The following is a 20,529-nucleotide window of genomic DNA, read 5'->3' on the forward strand; positions in this document are numbered from 1 at the left end:
GCGTCGTGCGAAATGAATTTCGGAGATCACCAGCCATTCGAGATACAGCCTTGGTCAAAAATATCAGGCACCTATATTTTTTCATTTACTTAAAATTCTTTTATCTGTATTGTTACCTATTAGTGGTTATGTATAATGACATTTTACTTAAGTATAAAGGGTTCTGGAAATAAAAGATAATTTGCAGCAAATATATTGAGAGAAAAAATTTGAGGGGGGGTACTTGTAACTACATTACATATTACTATAATAATGATTATTATAGCTACAATGTTAGTAATAGTAACTACATATATCATTACTAACATTGTAGCGATAATAATCGTAACTACAGTATCAAGTAATTATAGTTACAAATGCCAAAAATTTTTCTTAGTATGTCATAAATCAATTTCTAAGCTAAAACTTTAAATAATGATCAATAAGTTGCCTAATATTTTTGGCCAAGGCTGTATGTGTCGACGGAATTTGCTCTTGAAGAGAGCGAGCGATGGGTTTCGAGTGTATATACGGTAGGATGCACCCCGTCTGTAACCGCCAAACGTCCAGAAGTGATTTGTATCTTTCCTACGCGCGTGGGGCGAAATCCAGCGTAAAAGGTCATCATTTCAGAATGTGCGGTGAAAATAAATCTTTTGCTCGGAACAGTGCGCGCGCTCATGCCGGGGATCGTATTTATCAGGAGGTATGTTGCCGCGCAGTTTCATCGTGCGAATCTTCGATTCGAGCTGTCGATGTCTCCTTCCCTTCCCACGCAATGTCTCTTATATCGGCCGGCGAGAATTAATCTTGCCAAGTCGATCGTTCAATTAAGAGCTTTTTAGAAGTTGCTTGAAAAAAAAATAGGTAAACGGTAGTATCTCACCGTGTATATATTTCGAATGTTCATAAGATTACCCGAATCTCGATCGTGGACGAGATGAAAATCCGGCCTGAACCGTTTGTACACACGCCAGCGCGCTAGTTTATCTACAAATAAAGGGATACATATAATCCATGATAGCACGGTCCTATATAGCTAACGTCTAAACACGGACTCTGTGTATATTGCATCTATTTCTCGCATCGAGTCCGTGATGCCACCTTCATCACCGTCGTCGTCGCGAACCTTCTCTCACAAACGGACACAATCTACCTTTTACTTGTATTACATGGAATATAGTTAAATTTATACAAACCGCGCACTGTCAGATATCAAAAGAGCAATGATAACCTAATGCTTCGAGTTAAATAACGTTTTGTCATTTTTAACTTTCTATCAAAATACAATCAATTCATTTCTGTAGTTAGTTTCAAAGTAAACAACGTCCATATTAACGTATGCATTTAGTAAATAATAAATTTAAAGCAAATGTAATACATTTTTCAGTTAAATTGTTTAACTACATTATTTCAATTAAATTAACGACATATTGAGGAGCAATAGCGACCTGCAGAAATGATTAAAAATAATTCAAATTGGATATAATTATAAATTTAACAATGCATGGAAATATATATATATACATAATAATGTATATTTCTATATTTGTTTTCAATTTGTGTTAAAATGTTAGATTTTTATGTTAATTTTGCGTAATGTTTGTGTTACATTCTCTACACAGAACTATTATCTTAAATGAACCATAATATGCTCATATGTAAGCAAAAAGATATTGTAATCTTGCCTCAAAGATTTTAATCTTGATTTGGTTGAACTTATATTGATGCAAATATTACTTTGCACTCAATTCAAGACTTGTTCTCAATAAAAAAATCTTACATTAATAGAAATTCAATCAAATCAAGACAAATTTTTGAAGCAAGATTACAATATCTTTGCCTACATATGAGCATATATGATTGATTTAAGAAGTCTTTTTTTTCTGTGTAATAGATTTATTTTGTATTAAATTAATTAAGAGTTGGATGAATGGACCATCTAGGACACATAATATGTTTTTAACACAAATTTTTCAACTGTGAAATTGATATATTTACTGTATGTATTTGTTTTGTAATCAGAATATAACTGTAAAGAATCAAATGCGAATGATAGGATCAAAGGAGTTGAAGTATCAGTCGTGAGCACAATGGTTGACGAATTTGAGAGTTGATGTAGAGCAAATCGCTTCGCAGCACAACGGAAACACTTTAAGTGCATCTAACCATCCTAACGAGTCCGTTTGAAGTAGTAACGTAACGCAACGACGATTTCGCCTCTATGACGACGAAAACCCGTCGGTAGTAACCGCGACAGGGAAGCGAGCGCTTCATCAAAATGTCGCTCTATATACGGCCGTCTATTTCTCGTATTGAGTCCGTGACATTAAAGATGGGCGAACGCGTTCTCGCAAATGGCAGATCCGGCACAAGGGAGCTGCCGTTTTGCCTCGTACAGAGAACGATCCTTCACCCCCGAGCGCTCGCGCCGGCTTCCGATGGCATCCCTCGTTCCTCCTGCCCCCTCTGCAGTCGTTTCCTCTTTCGTGCAGAGATATTCTTAGGACGCCGACATTCAGGAACTCCGAGCGCAAAAAGTAGAAGCCGTCAAGTTCTTCTTGAGAAGGACGCCAGTCGTAGACCATCCCCATGTTACTCCCCCGTTCGCCATTTGGCGTTATCTTTCCACGTCGACATGTATCGGTCGTATCTCACGCCCATGCGTATGCATTTTATTTTTATTCATCGTCGCGTCCTGATTTCATCTCCCTCTCTCCGACGAACGAGGTCAGCGTACAAGCACCGGATGGGGGATAAATAGAGCTTGAGGGAGGGAGCGAGGAGAAAGAAATCCGGCGAGATGACAAGTAATAATAACGGGGCGCCGAAGAATGGGGAAATATCAACTGCTTCGTACTGCAGCAACGAGGCGAGACGGAGAAGGACCGGGATGGACGGGCGAAGGTGGGAAGGGTCCTCCTAGTGATTAATGAAATGCATTAACTCCTTCCCCGGGAAAGGGAGAAGAGCGAGCCTGAGAAAAGACCGCCGGCTACGAGATCGCTTCGCCGCGCTTCGAGCGTCTGCGGGAGCCGCTGCTATTGATACGTTCGCGCACACAGGCGCGATTAAACGAGGCAAAACGCAGTTGTATTATGCATTGTGGAGAGCTGCACTGTAAGAAGGGCGGAGATCTATCAGACCCCGGAATTATCGCAGGAATAATTATTTTCCTGCATTTTCGTTTTGACAAAAATTGGAATGGATTTTTCCAGAGAAATTTGATAAAAGCTGCATCATCGCGATTTTTTTCAGAATTTGACTCTTTCGATATGCCTCATAAATTTTGAATAAATTGAATTTCTGTGGTGAGAGTCACTTGGAACTAATTGACTACTTTGAAAAGCTCCGCTTTATCGAAATAACTCTTGCGTGTATATCTAATCAAATGTGGTCAAATAGAAACACAACTCGCTCGTGTCAATAATTGGTATTTCTCGCAAACAATGTAACCGGTTGAAATAACTCGTTTCACATTTCTTGTTTTTTTTTCGGGAGAAACTCATTCTTCGTCAGTCGCGTCGCAATTTACTGGACGCCTCGTATAATAACACAGACTCTTCTCATGGGGAAAAAACAGCGATTTTTGGCATGAAAAGCGATACAACACGTCCTCGTTTAATAATTCATGGTCGACGCAAATCCGTGCCGACGCACCATTATCCGCTATCGAACGGGCCCGGGGTGGCCGGTCGCAGATATTTCCGTAGAGGGAAATACACGCATAACACGCGGCCGGTTCGTTGCGTGGAAGTCGAATATCGTCGGGGATAACGTGAGGTGCTCTTAGGAAAATTGACCGTGCCTAATGGCGCCAGCACACACCGACGGAATAATGATGATGACAGCGGCGATAATCCCAATATAAGAACATCTTCGACGCACGTCACGAACATAGACTCATATATGTATCCTGTATACATATGTATATGTGTGTGTGTATTGTTTGATACACGAGACACTCGTCGATTTCGCTTCGTCCATTAAGGTCGCCGCTCGATGTCTCGAAACGAGATTCCTGTTTGCCGAGTGAATAATTCTCGGTTTGATACTGGCCAAGCTCTCCAGCAGTTTATTCTGTCTTATATCATCCTGACCGAGGGAGCGAGGGGAAGAGACGAAACGATCATTTTGCTGTTTACCCTCAATTAGTGCGCCAACTCGGCACAAATGCAGGACGGCTATATATATGAGAGGATTTAATAAAAGTCATAAAAATATTGAAGTAATGACAAAAAATGAAGACACGTGATTTTAACGACGATTTGAATTAAGATATGTGACAGTTGAGTTGCAAGCTCGTTACTGAATTGAACATTACACTGAAAAAGGATCTGATTGCATTAGAAATTTGATACATTCAATCAATATCTATCAAAAAATGGACGAATCAGAATTCTTATCAGAATTACCAAATAATTCTTTTCTGTTAAATTAATAAAATACTTAATTATTAAAATTAAAAAATTCTGCTTTTCTCTATTTGTTTGTCTCTTTTTATAATAGGCGAGAATATTTTCCTTTCAAACACATTTTTTTTTTATTGGATACTTATTACATTTATCATTATTTACGCGTGCAGAACCTGTAACTTGAACCTAAATATTTGCTGCATATTTATTCATAACTATGCTCTCGAATCGATTTGAAGGCAAGGTAAGCATCATAGTATATTCGAAGTATGTGTAGCAGCTCCGATATGTTTTGAGAGCTTTACGGAGATGCGCAGCAACATATCAATAAATAATAACGTCTGTATAAAACCACGCAACTACACCCACTGCGCCGACCAATGTATACGATTTTCGTATCATTATTTGTAATGTATGCCGCTATAAAATATGTCATATTTAATCAATTAAACACACACACATTGCGATATAGATATCTGTGAGCGTCAATTATAATCCAGAAGATATGGCGTTAATGCGCAATGCGATTTTAATATATCAGAGTTTATTTTTGCAAAAATCACTTACTTGACAACATTTACTTCGCTCACTGCAAACAACGTTTAAAAAAATTTTTTAATATAGTTCATGATGTAATAAGACAAATGCAGCATTCCTCTGGATGCGCTGTTGGAGAGTGCATTTGATCTTAAATTTGTTTGCCTGTGCAGTAAAATTCCTACACTGAAAAAATATTTAGTTTTATATCATAATGTTTATTTTTTTTTTTCAAGAATTAATGTGCATTTTCTATATTTAAAATAAAATAAATTTGAAATTTTGTAAAAGACGGAAAATTCTTGGAGAGTGCATTTGATCTTAAATTTGTTTGCCTGTTGCAATAAAATCCCTACACTGAAAAAATATTTAGTTTTATATCATAATGTTTATTTTTTTTTTTCAAGAATTAATGTGCATTTTCTATACTTAAAATAAAATATATTTGAAATTTTGTAAAAGCAAGACGAAAAATTCTAGTGCAGTCTAGTACAAGAATAAAAAATAAACTTATGGTTATACCTATGGAAAGTGCGTTTGGGCTCAAATTTGATTGGCTGTTTCCAGTATTGCTACCGTCATTATGCACAATGTTACACCTCTTTTCTTACATTATGATACAGCTCCTTATTCGTGAGAGTTATATATGATCGTGTGTATATATAATCGAAGTTATGTACCCAACAACTGCCGCGAATACGGAATTCACGAATATGAAATGATTAAATATACGGTAGTATATAATATTCTAAGAAAAATTTACTTAAACAAAAAATCTAAGAAAGAAGACCATTCTTTTTATTTATGATGTAGAGTATGTATGATATATTGTGTTTACTATATCAATATCGCATGCACAAAATTTTCAGGTATACTTTTCTCTTATACTAAAGTTTCTAACTCATTTCTAAAAATACAGTGTTCGTTCATGTAATTTCTAGAGCGGACTAAATTGTTTTAACATATAAAGTATAAAACTTTTATATAAAGCAGATGTTGTTACGAATCGACGCTAGAAGCTGATAATAAATTTCCAACTTTTTCGTTTTTGATATAAAATCGTTCAATTCGCATATTACGTATTGTCTATATTTTAAGAGTATAAAAAAAGGATTTATAATTCTGTGTGTAATCAATAAAGAAAATATCCTTGTTGTGAAAAAGACAGCACTAATCAAAATGCAATAGCGTGTAGAATGATTTATGTGCGAGAATATTGAAATATCTATCGCAAATAAAGAAATGTAGTCACAAATATGTCGACCGCGAATAGCAAATCCGCGAATAATAGGAGTGTCGACTGTATATCAAAGCCTATTTTTCTTTTTTTTTCCGAGAATCACGTGGCGTCAAATAATGTTTAAAATCACCTTTTTCGATATTTTCGAATCGCATCGACAAAGCTTGTATCCGCGGTTGCCCTCGCTGTGAGCGGAAAAAAAACCCGAAAAAGGAGGATTGCTCTCTCGGCGTAGAGTGAGAGAGGATGGTCTGTCACCGTGATAAATTCACCACCTCCAATCCTCGTAGCCACGGAAAATATTTCTATCGACTAGGGAGATCGCGCGTAGGGTAGAGACACGGGAGAAACGAAAGAGAAGAAAAATAGAAGAAGAAACGCAACGCTGGCCCGCGGCGCGACGCGACGGGGCCACATCGAAGGGGGATGCAACCCCCAAAAGATAGAAACGCATTGGGTGAGAGATATCTCGCGCCTCCCGACGGCCGGATCCGCAAACTGGTTTCTGGCGTTTCGTTATATGGCGAAATGCCACGTCTGGAGGGTCGGTGGTGGAGGGTGGGTGTAGATAGTCGAGAGATAGAAAGGGGCGGTTTTGCTACCCTGCCGTATTGCGACGTTGTGTATATGATTGTGCAGCTGTGCACAAGGAAGAGGGGGGGGAGAGGTGAGAGCGGCATGCAACCTGGGTACATCGGGGTAGCAGAGGGGAGAGTCAGGATTCTGAAGGGGTTGCGCGAGTGGGCCCGTTGGTAGCAGGGATAGCTATAAAATACAATTTCAGGGTTGTCGGTTTAATACCACGCATACCGCGCAAATATTTCATCTATTATCTACATTTCGTAGATACGTAGGCATTCGCCGGGCGGTGTACAGCTCGGCAGGGTTGTAACGGGGATGCACGCGGAGTAAAGGCCAGGGATGTATGTGTGTGTACACTACTGTACACTGTGAGGCTGCGAATATTCCTTCGGTATACTAGAGGCTTCGTCCCACTCGCTTACTTCCTCGTTATTTGAGTTACTACACTGGCAACGTAGAAGCATCCCTTTCGTGTATATATGACGATCGTCTAAATCAGTGCGTTTTAATTCATCGATCGATATGGTCTCACACATGGCAACTGATGATAATTACGAAGTAAAGAAAATGAAGATATAAGTAGGAAGGAGAAAATTTTCCGTAATATGGACACTGAAAACATACATTAGTCCTAATTACGTGTGTTCATTAGCTGCCTAATTGACATCGTGATATCGTAAATATAGATGTCTGAGATGTCTCATGGAGAGAGGTGGAGAATCTCTTTGAATATCACCATAGACATCTTAGAGACTAAAGACTTTATTTTTGTCAAAAAATTCATTTTAAATATTACATGTTCGCACGTGAGAAATACTTCGTTAATTCAAAATTATCTTTTCTTTTTTGCCTCATCGCAATTATAAAATAATTTACATTTATTCTTGCCAAATATTCCAAGCATGATATATTAAAATATATCACAGGGGCGTAATGAAATATGTGCGAATACTCATTTATCGACTGGAAATTATTACTGTATAAAATTCAAAGTAATGGGCATACCCTGTTCAACAATTCGTTCAATGTAAATTTGATGCAACAATTTAAAGAATGCAGTTGTATAATAAAAATTACTAATTATGATATATAAAATTTATTCAGTTTTACGAAAATTACGTGCGAATAAATGATACGTTCCAAAAATATTCGACGCATTGACATTTTTCATTGTGCTTTTCCAATCCATCTGCGCTAGTCGTAATCACCGTTAATTACGTCATACGCATTATTGATCAAGGTTTAAAAACGTATTACTCCCGAAATCGATTTGGCAGAGACATCAGTGTGACATTATTATTAATGATGCCGGGTGAAATCAATTTCGCAATGGACATTGTGCACGGATAAATGAAAAGGTCCTTACTTTCTCGCAATTGTATTGTCGTAGAAATATTATTAAAACGTTTACCTTACATCTGAGCTGTTAAATAAATTTAAATATTAATACACGTGTTGCTTAATACATATTATGCTTACCGCGAAGAAATTTCATATAATTTATCGCTTCAATTTAATTCGATAAAATTCTTAATCTTTTGATGTGTGTGTGTGCCACTTCATATCGTTTGTCACGTATTTACCACACAGGTATTGTGTAAAAATATTGCATAAAAATAAATATGTAACAAATTTTCTCCCCCCTCCTCCCCCCCACACAAGCAGCGTAATATAAAAGGAACGACCCGGGGGAACAGCTTAGTATCAGGCTGCTCCTCGCCCTGATGAAGTGAACTGCAAGGTTCACGAAACGTTGGCATTCCAAGAATGGATCTAAACACGGAGAAAACCCGCGAAACGCAAGATTGTCACATATGTAACAAATTTTTTTAACATATATGAATGGAAATTTTTATATTAAATATTTATTTTTGGTGCATTTTTTTACATGTCACACTAATAATATAGAAAATTGGATCCCAAAAAATGAGTTAATTTTTACATATAATGTAGCTTATAATGTTTGTGTTTCCTTATTAATAAAAAACAAATATAAGTAGCATATGAAGTAAAAGAAAATCTGAGGAACGTGATAATAAGAATGACACCGAAAGGTTAAAAATGTCTTTCACAATCTTTAATAATTCGAGAGCGATCTCGATATTGTGTCGTATTAAACAAAAATCCCTTCAAAACGTTGCTTCGCGCAGTTTCGTTCATTGGCGAGCGACTTGCACGCGAGCGTTCTGTACAAAAACATGTTTAGCTGATGAAAGGCTTGAGTTAAATAAATTTCACGATGGCATAGGCGAACTATTGTGGGCCACTGTATATGCAACGTACCTGTCTCGGCACGTACACGACAATGGAATACTTAGATCCCGCTGTAACTCCTCCTCCCCTCGCGCCATTTTCCATTGTCTTATGATTTATGTTCCCTGGTCGCGGTGTCAACAGGGTATTGATTAAAATACACACATATAGCCGTGCCCGGACGTACATACAGATTTATGCACACACCAGACCGGCCGGAGTATGTGACATCGCCGTACCTTGTAAATCGACCCCATGTCCCTCTCTTCCCCTTCGTGCGTCCATCGTTGATCGTGTTAACCGTGTAAAAAGCGCCAGGCACGCTTCCAGGTCGAATCGTTTAGCCGAAGAGACACCGAACGCCCTTATATGGACACACGACTGAAGGGGAATGATTGTGGGAGGGCGGTATCTGAAATCCTACTAGGAAGCACACCGAGGAAGCGCATCGATGGTCCTTCCATCCTTCTCTTTGCCGGCATACGTCCCATCCTCTGCCACCCTCGAGAATACTTGGCTGTAAAGTTTATTTTCTTCCTCGTCGAGCAATGCAACCAGCCGTGGCATTTGCAGAATTATGCCACGCAAGTTGAACGGAGGAACGAGAGGCGCTTTCTTGCTCGGCGCTCTCTCGACGGCGCGGCGGATACGCGGATGCAAATCGCGGGAGGAAGTTCGTTGCGCCGATGGAATCCGCGGGCGAGGAGAAAGGCAGAAGGGAGAAAGAAAGCGCGCGCGTGGAAGAGAGAGTCATATTTCGATTTTACGTCGGGTGCAATTTGCGTCCGTAAGTCGTGGCGCGATACATCAAAACGGTGGATCGCGCTCGCGCCGTTCTTGACGCAGCGGCGCGAGCGTTATAATCCATTATGCGCGCCATCCATTTAATTTTAATATCGTAACGAGGCTCTGACGGGCGTTAATTCGTCGAGACAAGTTATGAAAAATCGCGGACGGATCGCGATGATATAAACGCACCCGGTACCTATAGACTCAATTCACGTTCATGGCATAACGCGTGTATTATCGGTGCTTTGATACAACGCTACAATTTTCTTCCGCTTCAGTATTTAACATAATTCAATAGACCATAACTTGCATGATATTATGTGAATGTTGCAGTAATCGTATATAATGAAATTCTCTAAAACTTTTAGGTAAATCTCACTTTGAAGAGTGAAATCTCACTCTTAAATATTGAAAATTGAGCCTTCTCTCTCTCTCTCTCTCTCTCTCTCTCTCAAAATTCATAATTGTGACAAAATCGAGATGCAGATAAATATTTAATGTAACACGACACGCAGTATTTACTATTTTAAATGATAATTACTTATAAAAAAGAAAGACGGAACTCAATGATTACTTTTTTTTTTTAAAATATACTAATTACTCTATGGTAATTAGAAAGCCGGAAATTTATTAACTAGTTGTCTAGTAGCATTGTTTTGCTTACTTCGATGCACGAGAAAGCATTACTGTAAGTAATTTACACCGTCGGTTCGCATTTTCTTCATTACTCTTGCTCTCCACTAAAACGCTTCCTCGTTATTCATACTCACTGCTACTTCTTTTACTTTTTGTCATTCTCAATGGAACACGTATTTATAATCCTCCTATTACGATACAAACGATCTCTGCGATAATTATTTGTATGTATACGAGTTTTTTACGCGAAAAAAGGATGACTTTCAGGATATTGTCCTTCGAAAAATTATTCAGTTACAAATTGGATTAGTACAACTCTATATATTTTAAAAAACATGAGAGAGAGAGAGAGAGAAAGAGAGAAAAAGAAAGAGTTATTAAATATGTTTAAAAATAGCTCCGAAAAGGTAACATCCAGTATTTATCCAACCGAATATGATAACTCATCGTTTTTTTACAAATTCCAACTTAAGATTATAGAGAAAGGGGTACTTTTCATTTTATTCTACAGCGACGCGTTTATTGGCGCGAATACTCGGTGGGTCGAGGAAGTGACTCGTTATCTTAAGAGAGTCATTTCGTCCTCTTCGTCTTTTCCCTCCTCGTAGAGGCCTCGCTCTCGACTTTTCACTCTCGACTCGAGTGCTATTCGCTACAACCGTTGCTGCCGCCACCGCCGTCGTCCCTCTGAGCTTCATCCGGGTATCGCCGGATAAAACTCTTTCCTCATCCCCACGGCGTTTTATTTATTACCCACGGTTTCTCCAACGGACTGCAGCATTTGACCAACTTTCCGTCTAAAACTTACCGGGAGTACCCAATGCGTGAAGCGCGTATCCATCGCGACGCGAAACCGCATGCCTGATTCCGCACCGCACTCTTTGCAGACTAGTCTTTTAAAGAAAAGTCATTAATTGCAGCCTCGCCTTTCAGAATTTTCAGGCGACCTTGAACGAATTAAGAATTTCGATATTAAATCCTTTTTATAGCTCAAGCAAACTTTCTCCTGTATTTGATACTCCAATATATTCGAATATCTCCGATCCTATTTTATTCGATTATCTTAGAACTTACGTTTTAGAATACATTATTTCTATATTACTTGTTCATTTATTTATAAATTGTTTTAACACTAACAAATGTTGAATATCAATTTAACACAAAATATTCAAATAACATTTTATCACATTATGTTAAATTAACTCGGATATGTTAAAAATTCAACCCAAAATTTTAATAAGGACTTGAATGGACCCGTTTTAACACATATTCAAGATTAATTTCTGAAATTCAAGAATAATTTCTGAAATTAATTCATTTAAAAATGAATTTAAAATAGTTCAACATCTTAACGTTCAGACCGTTATTGGCACTTCTTAGTTTAAAGTAATGTATTTAACATAAGCGGTTTTCCAATCTTATTATTGTTTATACACGCTCGCCGAAAATGCGTAACTCTCTATACATATCGATTATTGCGAAGAATAATACTAAGGTCTCGGTAGTCTAAAGGCTTAGCTCGCACGGAATGCAAGAGATCCGGGTTCGACTCCCACCCGAGGCATTATTTTTCGCAATAAGTTTATTACAGTTTTTAAGTTGGGAATTTTTGGGGGGATTATTAATATTTCAGATTTGATTGCGTTGAAAGTTCGATAACCATATCGGCACGCAATTATAATTTCTGAAATTAATTCATTTAAAAATTAATTTAAAATAGTTCAACATTTTAACGTTCAGACCGTTATTGGCGCTTCTTAGTTTAAAGTAATGTATTTAACATATTCAAGATATTTTTACTGTGCTTTACTGAAAAAAATTACTCATTTTATGATGTGTCACTTTTATATCAATACAGCGATGTGTTCATGCAAAATGCCAAGTGTTGTAGATCTATTTCTATAAAATAGTCTAAAGATAAACATCTTTTTTCTTTTTTAGGATATTTTTTGTAGAGGCATTTTAAAGACAATTTCTCTCTCTCTCTCGCTTTATATGAAACATTCAGATCTCGTTATTTTTTAAAGTTCTATCTCTTATATGCATCATATATCTATCAAGTTTCTTCGATGTGGAGTACGTCGAGACGATTTCAATGATGCATTTAGCCAGGGTATTGTAGGAAATTAGTATCGAGCTGCTGCACAGCTTGTTCAGGATTTACGTTCCGGTGACACAATACGGCGTAGTTACGTCGTCTGTCGTTACGTCGCTTCGCCCGACGTACACCATAAAAAGCACCAATGGGAGAGCGATCACGAATAGATAATTATTACACATCGCTTGATACGTCCGACATCAATAACCAGATGCATTCAATGGCATTGAAAAAAATGAAAAAATAAAAATGCCGATGCAATTTTGCAAAAATGTAGAATGCATTAAATTTACTCTCAAACTCTTATTTCGAAAATCAAATTTTCCATAATAAAATTAAGTACGTATTTCTTGTATAATGTTTCATAAATTTTTGGTTGTTTAAGGAAATAATAGAGCAACGTTTAAACACGACACGCGCGATTTACTTTTGTAAATATGCTGTTCGCCAATTATAACGTTATTTACTCAGAAATACGATAGCGTACATTATTTGTATTTACTCATATAATTAATAATAAAGTAGCAAGAATTAGAATTAAATTAATGTAGAAACAAAGGTTCAATTGATTAAAATTCAAACGATAAAATTAAAGGGTTTAGAACTAAACTTGATTTTAACGCTAGTTAAGTAATAACACTAAACTACAAAGGAGTCATACTAATGAAAATGTTACAATAATATAAATTATAAATTTTGTGAAAAAACGTTTCGACTCTACATTGTTAAATATGAAAAGAACATTGGTAAATCAATTCTGATCAGTTTCAAAGTAAACAACGTCTATATTAACGTAAATGTTCTTAATATATAATAATCTAAATTTGAATCAAATTTAATATATTTGCTTAAGTTAAATTGCTTAATTCCATTGTTTTAATTAAATTAACGGCATATTGAATATAGGAATAACAGCAACCTATATAGAAATTATTAAAAATAATTCAACTTAAATAGATATAATTTGACATTCAATTGAACAGTGTATCGAGTCATTTTCGTACAATAAGATAAAAAATAAAAAATAATATTAAACAATTTCAAATATTAATGCTTGCTATTTATTTAGGTTTATTATACAGGATTAGGTTTATTATACAGGATTAGGTTTATTATATATCTTGAAATTATATTAAACAGTTTCAAATATTAATGCTTGCTATTTATTGGGATTTATTACATAGGATGTTATTTGAGATCATTAATGTAACTATATCTAGTAACGTTACAATGTTGTTGAAATGTTCCAAAATGTTTCTTGCTTACTAGATATAGTTACATTAATGATCTCAAATAACATCCTATGTAATAAATCCCAATAAATAGCAAGCATTAATATTTGAAACTGTTTAATATCATTTCAAGATATATAGCATAAGAAGAAGAAGAACGCGGAATGGACATCACGCGCACACAAAAGCAAAGCTGTCGGCGGTATCCAATGGAGTTGCGGAATTAAAAGGAAAAAAGTTATCACATCGTTGAACGAGATACAAGCGAACGTGATATTGCGCAATAGAGAGCCAAAGATGACGATGGAATTTCTAACTTGATTTAGGAAAAGAATAAAGAAGCGTTTTACGCTTCCTCCCGCGACATATTGTACTCACCTCGATATATGACCTTGTTGAACACGCTGGTGATGATCTGCAGTTCGGGATTTAACGTCTCACCGAGCTGAAACAGAAAACAACTTCTCTTTGTATAAAGTCTAAACGACAGCGACACCTTATATCGTAACTTCCACCGCCACGTGCACCGTGTCAGCGATGTGTCCTTCGCCGTTTTCTCTCCGCCCTGATACGTTTTCCATCGATTTCCCATGAAAAGGGGTTGCTCGGTCGGTGCTAAGTGCACTGCATAAAGAGGTGAAGGCAAAGAGTCGTTTCGAAAGTTCTACGCTGGGCGCCATTAAAGGTAACCGTAAAACCCCTGACTAAACCGACCGCGGACTTTAAAGTAACGATAAATAATAAAAGTTGATGCGCGTGGCGTGGCCGCGTGGGCCCGCCGTCGATCAAAAGTTTTGCCGTTTCCCTATCCGTGGCACGAAATTATTATCGCCGCTTCCGCCTCGTCTCTCCGTTCCATAAATAGAGGTAAACAAGGGAGATAAGAAGATGGATAAAATGAAGTGAGATGCAATCGGGGATGGAGTTCGCGCGGCAGAGATATTTCTCTTTACAATGGACATATTCTGCAGTATCCAGATTTATGGATAATCATTAATTAAAGCTACCGATATTGTTGCTGCATGAAAGAGCGTTTTGCAAGAGCTATTGTGAATAAATAACAAGAAAACAATGTTTCCATTAGTCTTTGAGAACTGTAAACTGTTGTTTACTGCAAAAAGAAATATCATATGTCAGTATGAAATATATTGAAAATGCATTAAAAGTTGCAAATTTTATGCATCACTCAAATATGGGTGCCATGACAGTCAAAATATTATAAATAAAATGTAATTGCGATAATTAAATTAAGATTAAAATTTTTAAACATCATTAACGCTGAATTTTAAAAAACCAACGTACGAATTTAAATTTCATATTTTTGCAAACGTTAATAAATTTTATTAGCGCTTTGATACAACGATTATTGACTACATAATATATCTAATACTATTGAAATTATCAAGAGCTATGAGTATGTAAAGAGGTACCGACTGTTTTACCTCTTAATCCAGATACTTGAGAATTACATAGGACGTAATCGAGATTCAGTTGCGAGACAGGTAAGTGGACGCCGACGGTTTAATCTCCGTTTAAATTTCTTGTAATAAAGGGAACCTAATCTTAATTATGAGCTAAGAGAATTAATCTCAATGACGGCCGTCCTTAAACGTTCTTAATCTCGTCGCTCAAGAATAAACTTAACTGGGAAAATTCGCGGTAATCACAATTTCTTCATATTTATTTAATCAAAAAAAGATTTTTCTTATCACCGAAACGATAGAACATTAAAACACGCATTGAAATTGTTTAATATGTACAATACACTGTAAAAAAATTACATGTAAAATTACAATAATTGTAGTAACTTTGAGATCCATTACTATTAAAGGTACATTTATTATTAAAGGTACATTTACTCACCTAAAGTTACAATTTACAAATAAAATTATTCTTTATAATAATCAAACAATTTGCAAAAGTAAATTTACAATTAAAGTTAATTTTGTAAAAATATTTATATATAAATTCGCCAATGAATTACGTACCTCCAATGTTCAGTGTAAATTTTCTTAAGCTGTGTTATTAATGTACGAATATAAAAGTGCTAATACATTACGTAATATATTATTATGATATATACTACATCATATTATAACGTATAAAAACGCATGATTTTACATATTTATGCTACAAATTGTATGATTTTTATATTTATTATTTATATAATTTTCATACTTTTTTTTACAATGTTCAATTTCCCGAATATCTCATTGGAATTTTCAACACAAAAATATAAATCTAAAAAATATTTATTAAAAATAATAAAGAAATTTTTCCTATTATATCAAAAATTATTGATATAATTCAAAAGTTATTTTTCGATCTTATTGTTATTTTATTCAAATTAATTGCGATGTCCTAAAAATATATTTAATTTACTTATAAATTCACTCTTTGGATTTATACCTCCAATGTCCAGTGTAAAATACTGCGAAATCAGCTGTATTAAATCCCACACGGTACAACCAAACCAAAGTCTATCTAGTTAAATCCGGTCTGCAGTTGCGGCTTACGCCGTCAGCATGTTGCTACTTGTTTGGTAAATCAACTGTACACTAATTTGTAATTGTAGCTTCGTAATTTCCGCGGCAGTTGGGCAATAAACAAGCTCCAACGATGACGCCCCGTCCTGAGATCGTATCGATCGCGCGACAAGGGTCTGTTCTTGTGGTTTCACTTCTGGCTACGATGATCGCGGATAAAGGGCATTGCGCTAAACCGGTGCAGGGAACTGCTCGACTTCGCGTCATATTATGCAGTCCACCCAACGGACGTGGGGAATTAGCAAGCTCGATTCATTCGTTCTCTCTCTCTCTCTCTCTCTCTCTCTCTCTCTCTCTCTCTGTCGTAGCACATAGAATCCTTCATGTCAACCAAATTTCTCCTTCCGTTTGATAGCGCGGAATTCCTGTCTTTTGTCATTAGATCAGGACTACTGACTGGCAGTCGCGCTAAATTGACGGGTGGCGTAATTACAGGTTAGCAATTTCCTCGTAGTAGTTAAAGTGATAAACAACCGCACTAATCATTCGGCTGTATTGATCATGGGTGTATCCAGGGGGAGGATTTGTGGAGGAGTTCAAAACCCTCCTCCCGCAAAATTGTTTAGTCATTTTTCATTTTTAATTATAAAAAAATACAACTTTACTTTTGACTCTTCTATGTCTTATTTGTCATTCCTCCTTTTCTTTTTATTTAATTTTAATTTAACATCTTAATTTGCTCGTTTATTGGTTGTTTTAGTTAATATTTTGTATTGCTGTGTCAAACAATCGAGCGGTTACATCTACATATAATTGTGTGTGTTATTAGTATTAAAGAACTATACATTTCAGTTTTAAAATAATCATATTTGGCCCATATTTTCTTCAGGAAAAAATAATTATAATGTACAAAACGCACATAATATTTTTCCCATTCAAAATCAAGAAAAGGAGATATTCTAAGTTCTAAATAAACATACTGGCAAAATATACTAAGCAATTTATTAACGCAAAAAATTGTTTATGGGATAACAGAATTGATAAAAAAAAATCCTGAATACGTTCACGGCACATATACGTCTATCTATCTATAGATAGACGTCTATCTATAGATATTGATAAATGATATTTGCATACAGTATCCAGGATTTCAGTCAGAAAAAGGCAAAAGTTTATCTTCAAACAAAACTTATTAAAATGCTTATATTAGCGGAAAGAACAGTCTTGCTGAAGTATGTATATAAAAACCTAATTAAATACAAATTTGAAAATAATTTTGTTTGAAATTGAAATAAATGTAGGATGCTCAAACTAGTTGTTGGAATGTCAAAACTTTTTTATATAATTACTTTGATAGTCCAACAAAATTATTTTCAGATCTGTGTTTAATTAAATTTTGATATTCTTCAGCAAAACTGTTCTTTCTGTGCAGTTCGAGGTTTTTTCTTCAGCGAACTTTCTCACTAACGCGTGAGCTATGCATTGATCAATGAGCGTTTAACTTGTCGTCGTAAAAATAGTTTTCATAATTTAATTAGTTCTCCTCGCTAAAATTTAGGAGGGGAGGGAGTGGCAAGCGTAATCTGCTCCCCTTGTGTAAGCCCATAAATTATTTAAGTCTGTCAAAAAAAAGAAAATGCAACATATTTTTGTCCCTCTTAATTACAATTAATTACGATTGATTATATGGAGTTCTTTATTTTTCAAAAGCAAAAGGAAAATTAACTGTTATACATGCAAATTTCGCTCTTTTAATATCACGAATTCATGTTTGTACGTAATTTACCCTTCCAATGAATCACAAGCAATTCGTGAAAATAAAGTAACTGGAATCGCGTGTTGCGAATAAACTTTTTCGACCTCGCTCGAACGGGGTTCCGAAACTTTTTTTTCCAACGGTTTTCCACTGTGACGTTTATACCTCACAAATTTTTTAGGTCGTAGGTCGTGATTCCCTCGTCTTTTTCCAAGGAACTTTTGATTCCGTTCAGTCGCTGTATAATTTCCCTCTGACCTTTTCGCATTCCATAAAGCAATTGTCGCGACTGTACGCGCCATTTATGCCGTCGCAAGGTCAAACGTAAGTGACGCATAATTGCGACAATTGTCGCATAATTGCGCAAATTACAAAAATTGCGATCAGTTTTATTATTAATCTGCATCTATTGAGTGGGACTATAAGATTTTTCCCAATAGATGGTGTTTAAATATTTTTCTAATCACTAATTTATTTAAATTAGTAATTACTATCAAACACATTTTATATATATTTGTCCGATTAAAAATATTTCTAACTAACAACATTAAAAATATTTTTAACTAACAACATTTGAATTTTACTAAAAAAAAAAAAACGAACAACCTTATTATCCCAATATTATAATAAATCAATCACCAAAGTTGAAATTTAGAATAACACGCATTTACAGAATCTTACGTATTGACGTTACGAATTTATACGATTCGAAAGTTTCCAATGTTTCACGTTAAAACGTCGGACTGAGTTCGTTGGGTCCGAGATCGCAAAAGTACCGGCGGTATCACGAGGTGCCAACTCATTTGGATCTCATCCCTCAGACACCCCAGGGTATAATCCGTTTGAATTACAGTCGTCAACCCCGTTGCCTCCAGACACGCCTTTACGATCCATTCGTCGAAAGATCGAGCACCTGTTAAAGGTTTCCAGGAAGGATGATGCCGCATTGGGATTATTCAAAATGCTGACCTCTTCGGACCGTGCAGCCGCGTATTCGTTTGCGTTATTTTGCCTTCATTGGAATTTATGATTCCGTAGCGAAAATACATATTTCGTGGTCGCCAAAAGCGTTCTCTGTTTATGCGGATTTTAGTTCATAATATTTAACTACCTCTCGTTCGTCACATCTAAAGCGTCGTATATAATTCAAAATTATCCATAGCTCAATTTTATCAAAATGAAATCACTTTGACTACGTTGAAAGAAAAATAAAATAATTATGGTCGAGAGCTCCATTTTTATAATTATTATTATAATATTATACGGGAAGAACGATTTTGTTGAAGCATCTAAAAATTTAGCTAGCTACAAAAATCTGAAATCTATTTTGTTACGTCATCAAAATATTATAATTATATAGGAAACTCAAGTATGATAAGCAATGAGTTTGACCAAAAGCAACCAGTTTGAGCATTCTACATGATTACTTTGATAATCGAACAAAATTATATTTTTAACACAACGTTATATTTTAGAATTATAAATATAATTATTATTATATTGAAAGAATGATTTTGTTGAACCAAAATAATTATAATGAAAACTCAAGTATAATGAGTAATGCTGCTAAAAACATTTTAGCAATCAGTTTAAGTATTTTACGTGATTATTTTGATAGTCGAATAAACTTTATTTTCAGTATCTCGCTAAATTTTTAAATACTTTAGCAAACTGCAAACCGTTCTTTCCGTGTAGTAATAATAATTATAATTATAATTCTACCAAAAAATATAATTACCCGAAAATGATTATAAATTATAGTTAAATTATGGTAATTATAACCATTTTTTCTCTCAGTGTAAGTAACTTTAGCTGACCAAAATAAATCCATTATTCACATTTCTTCTTCCAGTGGAATATTTTAATTTGCGGGAATATGTAGCAACTGAAAAATCTTTTGCACTATTTCCGCGGAAGCTGGATCATGAATATTTATACTTATCTGTCTTATTAATCAGCAGACGGGCAAGCAACGAGAGCTAATGTAAAAGCGCACGTAGAGGCATGGCTGTAAATTCTAGCGGAAAAAGCGCTATTATGTTCGGTATTATCGCGTCGACGAACCCTTTTCATCGTCTTACGGCCATCGTCGTCGCCTTAGAGAGCGCTCGTAAACATCCTCTTAAAAATATTCAGAAGTTGCTGTCGTTTGTCGACGGCTGCAAGCGGAGTCAAAGTGCGTCGTTATAACGCATAGTCGCTACAACGCATACAACTTCTCTTTTTCTTTCTCTTGACTTCTCCTTTCCCTTTTTCTCCTTTTCACTCTTATTTCATCGTCTTCGTTACACTGCCATATAACCGCGGTTTCGAAGGCTAAGTTGCTAAAGTGGGCGGAAAGCGAACGGGTAAAGGATGCTCACTGAAAGAGAGTGCGAGTGAGTGGAGACAGAAGGTCGTCATTGAAAGTTTCAAAGTTATTCCAAAAGTAAATATCGTTCAGGTCGGCAATAGTTATTGCATGTTTTATATTGCATCTTTCTCAGAAGAAAGGCAAGAGAAATGCATTACGTGACGATAATCTTT

At 35.8% G+C, this 20,529-nt stretch overlaps 1 protein-coding gene across 3 annotated transcripts in view; it reads right to left on the reverse strand.

Moving 5' to 3' along the window:
- Positions 1 to 20,529, reverse strand: part of CARPA (Carbonic anhydrase-related protein A) — a 180,583-nt gene that overhangs the window by 6,508 nt on the left and 153,546 nt on the right. For all 3 annotated transcript variants that reach the window (XM_018455771.1, XM_018455770.1, XM_018455769.1), the window contains exon 6: positions 14,140 to 14,206. In XM_018455771.1, the coding sequence (XP_018311273.1) occupies positions 14,140 to 14,206 (67 nt within the window). The remainder of the gene's footprint in view (positions 1 to 14,139; positions 14,207 to 20,529) is intronic.

The sequence above is a fragment of the Mycetomoellerius zeteki genome, unplaced genomic scaffold (genome assembly GCF_001594055.1).
Source record: "Mycetomoellerius zeteki isolate Tzet28-1 unplaced genomic scaffold, Tzet1.0 scaffold51, whole genome shotgun sequence".
Classification (NCBI taxonomy): Eukaryota; Metazoa; Arthropoda; class Insecta; order Hymenoptera; family Formicidae; genus Mycetomoellerius; species Mycetomoellerius zeteki.